The sequence below is a fragment of the Tremella mesenterica genome (assembly GCF_000271645.1).
Source record: "Tremella mesenterica DSM 1558 unplaced genomic scaffold TREMEscaffold_42, whole genome shotgun sequence".
NCBI lineage: Eukaryota > Fungi > Basidiomycota > Tremellomycetes > Tremellales > Tremellaceae > Tremella > Tremella mesenterica.
In genome coordinates this window covers 1-6044 of record NW_006711258.1, presented here as the reverse complement: position 1 = coordinate 6044, position 6044 = coordinate 1, and the positions used below count along the sequence as shown (strand labels likewise).

At 45.0% G+C, this 6044-nt stretch overlaps 1 protein-coding gene across 1 annotated transcript; it reads right to left on the bottom strand.

Moving 5' to 3' along the window:
• Nucleotides 1-671: 671 nt before the first annotated feature.
• TREMEDRAFT_66607 (uncharacterized protein) lies at nucleotides 672-4267 on the bottom strand (the record flags this gene model as incomplete). The annotated part of the gene is made up of 15 exons (XM_007008631.1): nucleotides 672-730; nucleotides 859-1007; nucleotides 1033-1070; nucleotides 1203-1240; nucleotides 1369-1501; nucleotides 2219-2256; nucleotides 2555-2596; nucleotides 2895-3027; nucleotides 3069-3106; nucleotides 3235-3276; nucleotides 3434-3445; nucleotides 3574-3615; nucleotides 3914-4046; nucleotides 4088-4125; nucleotides 4258-4267. The coding sequence occupies 15 exons, from the start codon at nucleotides 4265-4267 to the stop codon at nucleotides 672-674; spliced, it is 945 nt and encodes a 314-aa protein (XP_007008693.1).
• Nucleotides 4268-6044: the final 1777 nt, after the last annotated feature.

Here is a 6044-nt window from a genome sequence, read left to right as displayed (position 1 = left end):
TTCAGGCACCTACTTTGGCCCATTCTGAGACTGTCTCAAAAGGAATCAACCCTGTACGTTCAGCCGTGCCGGTTCTAATTGATTTCGTAATCCATGTACTATTGAAATTTGAATAAGCGCAGGTGCGTGTTACCACTCGTGACTGAGGGATCTCAGGGCCGTCAGTCCACTTCAGGCACCTACTTTGGCCCATTCTGAGACTGTCTGAAAAGGAATCAACCCTGTACGTTCAGCCGTGTCGATTCTAATTGATTTCGTAATCCATGTACTATTGAAATGTGAATAAGACCAGGTGTGTGTTACTGCTCGTGCCCAAGGGATCTCAGGGCTGTCAAAACTGATTTAAGGGCTTTTCACAGGCATTCTGAGACTGTCTCAAAAGGAATCAACCCTGTACGTTCAGTAGTGTCGATTCTAATTGATTTCGTAATCCATGTACTATTGAAATGTGAATAAGACCAGGTGTGTGTTACTGCTCGTGCCCAAGGGATCTCAGGGCTGTCAAAACTGATTTAAGGGCTTTTCACAGGCATTCTGAGACTGTCTCAAAAGGAATCAACCCTGTACGTTCAGCCGTGCCGGTTCTAATTGATTTCGTAATCCATGTACTATTGAAATTTGAATAAGCGCTGGTACGTGTTACCACTCGTGACTGACGGATCTCAGGGCTGTCACTCCACTTCAGCACCTACTTTGGCCCAATCTGAGACTGTCTCAAAAGGAATCAACCCTGTACGTTCAGCCGTGCCGGTTCTAATTGATTTCGTAATCCATGTACTATTGAAATTTGAATAAGACCAGGTACGTGTTACCACTCGTGACTGAGGGATCTCAGCACTGTCACTCCACTTCAGGCACCTACTTTGGCCCATTTTGAGACTGTCTCAAAAGGAATCAACCCTGTACGTTCAGCCGTGCCGATTCTAATTGATTTCGTAATCCATGTACTATTGAAATTTGAATAAGCCCAGGTGCGTGTTACCACTCGTGACTGAGGGATCTCAGCGCTGTCAGTCCACTTCAGGCACCTACTTTGGCCCATTCTGAGACTGTCTCAACAGGAATGAACCCTGTACGTTCAGCCGTGTCGATTCTAATTGATTTCGTAATCCATGTACTATTGCAATTTGAATAAGCCCAGGTGCGTGTTACCACTTGTGACTGAGGGAACTCAGGGCTGTCAGTCCACTTCAGGCACCTACTTTGGCCCAATCTGAGACTGTCTCAAAAGGAATCAACCCTGTACGTTCAGCCGTGTCGATTCTAATTGATTTCGTAATCCATGTACTATTGAAATTTGAATAAGCGCAGGTACGTGTTACCACTCGTGACTGAGGAAACTCAGGGCTGTCAGTCCACTTCAGGCACCTACTTTGGCCCAATCTGAGACTGTCTCAAAAGGAATTAACCCTGTACGTTCAGCCGTGCCGGTTCTAATTGATTTCGCAATCCATGTACTATTGAAATTTGAATAAGCCCAGGTACGTGTTACCACTCGTGACTGAGGATCTCAGGGATGTCAGAACTGATTAAGGGCTTCTCAGAGCATTCTGAGACTGTCTCAAAGGAATCAACCCTGTACGTTCAGCCGTGCCGATTCTAATTGATTTCGTAATCCATGTACTATTGAAATTTGAATAAGCCCAGGTGCGTGTTACCACTCGTGACTGAGGAAACTCAGGGCTGTCAGTCCACTTCAGGCACTACTTTGGCCCATTCTGAGACTGTCTCCAAAAGGAATCAACCCTGTACGTTCAGCCGTGTCGATTCTAATTGATTTCGTAATCCATGTACTATTGAAATTTGAATAAGCCCAGGTGCGTGTTACCACTCGTGATTGAGGGAACTCAGGGCTGTCAAAACTGATTTAAGGGCTTTTCACAGGCATTCTGAGACTGTCTCAAAAGGAATCAACCCTGTACGTTCAGTCGTGTTGATTCTAATTGATTTCGTAATCCATGTACTATTGTAATTTGAAAAAGACCAGGTGTGTGTTACTGCTCGTGCCCGACGGATTTCAGGGATGTCAGAACTGATTTAAGGGCTTTTCACAGGCATTCTGAGACTGTCTCAAAAGGAATCAACCCTGTACGTTCAGCCGTGCCGGTTCTAATTGATTTCGTAATCCATGTACTATTGAAGTTTGAATAAGCCCAGGTACGTGTTACCACTCGTGACTGAGGGATCTCAGCACTGTCACTCCACTTCAGGCACCTACTTTGGCCCATTTTGAGACTGTCTCAAAAGGAATCAACCCTGTACGTTCAGCCGTGCCGATTCTAATTGATTTCGTAATCCATGTACTATTGAAATTTGAAGAAGACCAGGTACGTGTTACCACTCGTGACTGAGGGATCTCAGGGCTGTCAGAACTGATTTAAGGGCTTTTCATAGGCATTCTGAGACTGTCTCAAAAGGAATCAACCCTGTACGTTCAGCCGTGCCGGTTCTAATTGATTTCGTAATCCATGTACTATTGAAATTTGAATAAGACCAGGTGTGTGTTACTGCTCGTGACTGAGGGATCTCAGGGCTGTCAGTCCACTTCAGGCACCTACTTTGGCCCATTCTGAGACTGTCTCAAAAGGAATCAACCCTGTACGTTCAGCCGTGTCGATTCTAATTGATTTCGTAATCCATGCACTATTGAAAATTGAATAAGCGCAGGTACGTGTTACCACTCGTGACTGAGGGATCTCAGGGCTGTCAGTCCACTTCAGGCACGTACTTTGGCCCAATCTGAGACTGTCTCAAAAGGAATGAACCCTGTACATTCAACCCTGTCGATTCTAATTGATTTCGTAATCCATGTACGATTGAAATTTGAATAAGCCCAGGTGCGTGTTACTCCTCGTGACTGAGGGATCTCAGGGTTGTCAGTCCACTTCAGGCACCTACTTTGGCCCATTCTGAGACTGTCTCAAAAGGAATCAACTCTGTACGTTCAGCCGTGTTGATTCTATTTGATTTCAAAATCCATGCACTATTGAAAATTGAATAAGCGCAGGTACGTGTTACCACTCGTGACTGAGGGATCTCAGGGCTGTCAGTCCACTTCAGGCACCTACTTTGGCCCAATCTGCGACTGTCTCAAAAGGAATCAACCCTGTACGTTCAGCCGTGTCGATTCTAATTGATTTCGTAATCCATGTACTATTGAAATTTGAATAAGACCAGGTGTGTGTTACTGCTTGTGACTGAGGGAACTCAGGGCTGTCAGTCCACTTCAGGCACCTACTTTGGCCCAATCTGTGACTGTCTCAAAAGGAATCAACCCTGTACGTTCAGCCGTGTCGATTCTAATTGATTTCATAATCCATGTACTATTGAAAATTGAATAAGCGCAGGTACGTGTTACCACTCGTGACTGAGGGATCTCAGGCTGTCAGAACTCATTTAATGGCTTTTTAGAGGCATTCTGAGACTGTCTCACAATGAATCAACCCTGTACGTTCAGCCGTGTCGATTCTAATTGATTTCGTGATCCATGTACTATTGAAATTTGAATAAGACCAGGTGTGTGTTACTGCTTGTGACTGAGGGAACTCAGGGCTGTCAGTCCACTTCAGGCACCTACTTTGGCCCAATCTGAGACTGTCTCAAAAGGAATCAACCCTGTATGTTCAGCCGTGCCGATTCTAATTGATTTCGTAATCCATGCACTATTGAAATTTGAATAAGCGCAGGTATTTGTTACCACTCGTGACTGAGGGATCTCAGGACTGTCAGGCCACTTCAGGCAGCTACTTTGGCCCATTCTGAGACTGTCTCAAAAGGAATCAACCCTGTACGTTCAGCCGTGTCGATTCTAATTGATTTCATAAACCATGTACTATTGAAGTTTGAATAGGCCCAGGTACGTGTTACCACTCGTGACTGAGGGATCTCAGCGCTGTCAGTCCACTTCAGGCACCTACTTTGGCCCATTTTGAGACTGTCTCAAAAGGAATCAACCCTGTACGTTCAGCCGTGCCGATTCTAATTGATTTCGTAATCCATGTACTATTGAAATTTGAATAAGCCCAGGTACGTGTTACCACTCGTGACTGAGGGATCTCAGCACTGTCACTCCACTTCAGGCACCTACTTTGGCCCATTTTGAGACTGTCTCAAAAGGAATCAACCCTGTACGTTCAGCCGTGCCGATTCTAATTGATTTCGTAATCCATGTACTATTGAAATTTGAATAAGCCCAGGTATGTGTTACCACTCGTGACTGAGGGATTTCCGGGCTGTCAGTCCACTTCAGACACCTACTTTGGGCCATTTTGAGACTGTCTCAAAAGGAATCAACCCTGTACGTTCAGCCGTGTTGATTCTAATTGATTTCGTAATCCATGTACTATTGTAATTTGAAAAAGACCAGGTGTGTGTTACTGCTCGTGCCCGACGGATTTCAGGGATGTCAGAACTGATTTAAGGGCTTTTCACAGGCATTCTGAGACTGTCTCAAAAGGAATCAACCCTGTACGTTCAGCCGTGCCGGTTCTAATTGATTTCGTAATCCATGTACTATTGAAGTTTGAATAAGCCCAGGTACGTGTTACCACTCGTGACTGAGGGATCTCAGCACTGTCACTCCACTTCAGGCACCTACTTTGGCCCATTTTGAGACTGTCTCAAAAGGAATCAACCCTGTACGTTCAGCCGTGCCGATTCTAATTGATTTCGTAATCCATGTACTATTGAAATTTGAATAAGACCAGGTACGTGTTACCACTCGTGACTGAGGGATCTCAGGGCTGTCAGAACTGATTTAAGGGCTTTTCATAGGCATTCTGAGACTGTCTCAAAAGGAATCAACCCTGTACGTTCAGCCGTGTCGATTCTAATTGATTTCAAAATCCATGTACTATTGAAATTTGAATAAGACCAGGTGTGTGTTACCACTCGTGACTGCGGGATCTCAGGGCTGTCAGTCCACTTCAGGCCCCTACTTTGGCTCATTCTGAGACTGTCTCAAAAGGAATCAACCCCGTACGTTCAGCCGTGTCGATTCTAATTGATTTCGTAATCCATGTACTCTTGAAATTTGAATAAGACCAGGTGTGTGTTACTGCTCGTGTCCGAGGGATCTCGGGGCTGTCAGTCCACTTCAGGCACCTACTTTGGCCCATTCTGAGACTGTCTCAAAAGGAATCAACCCTGTACGTTCCGCCGTGTCGATTCTAATTGATTTCGTAATCCATGTACTATTGAAATTTGAATAATACCAGGTGTGTGTTACTGCTCGTGCCCGAGGGATCTCAGGGATGTCAGAACTGATTTAAGGCCTTTTCAGAGGCATTATGAGACTGTCTCAACAGGAATCAACCCTGTATGTTCAGCCGTGTCGATTCTAATTGATTTCGTAATCCATGTACTATTGAAATGTGAATAAGTGCAGGTACATGTTACCACTCGTGATTGAGGGATCTCAGGGCTGTCACTCCACTTCAGGCACCTACTTTGGCCCATTCTGAGACTGTCTCAAAAGGAATCAACCCTGTATGTTCAGCCGTGTCGATTCTAATTGATCTCGTAATCCATGTACTATTGTAATTTGAATAAGACCAGGTGTGTGTTACTGCTCGTGCCCAAGGGATCTCAGGGCTGTCAGAACTGATTTAAGGGCTTTTCACAGGCATTCTGAGACTGTCTCAAAAGGAATCAACCCTGTACGTTCAGCCGTGTCGATTCTAATTGATTTCGTAATCCATGTACTATTGAAATTTGAATAAGACCAGGTGTGTGTTACTGCTCGTGCCCAAGGGATCTCAGGGCTGTCAGAACTGGTTTAAGGGCTTTTCACAGGCATTCTGAGACTGTCTCAAAAGGAATCAACCCTGTACGTTCAGCCGTGTCGATTCTAATTGATTTCGTAATCCATGTACTATTGAAATTTGAATAAGCCCAGGTGCGTGTTACCACTCGTGACTGAGGGAACTCAGGGCTGTCAGTCCACTTCAGGCACCTACTTTGGCCCATTCTGAGACTGTCCCAAAAGGAATGAACCCTGTACGTTCAGCCGTGTCGATTCTAATTGGTTTCGAAATCCATGTACT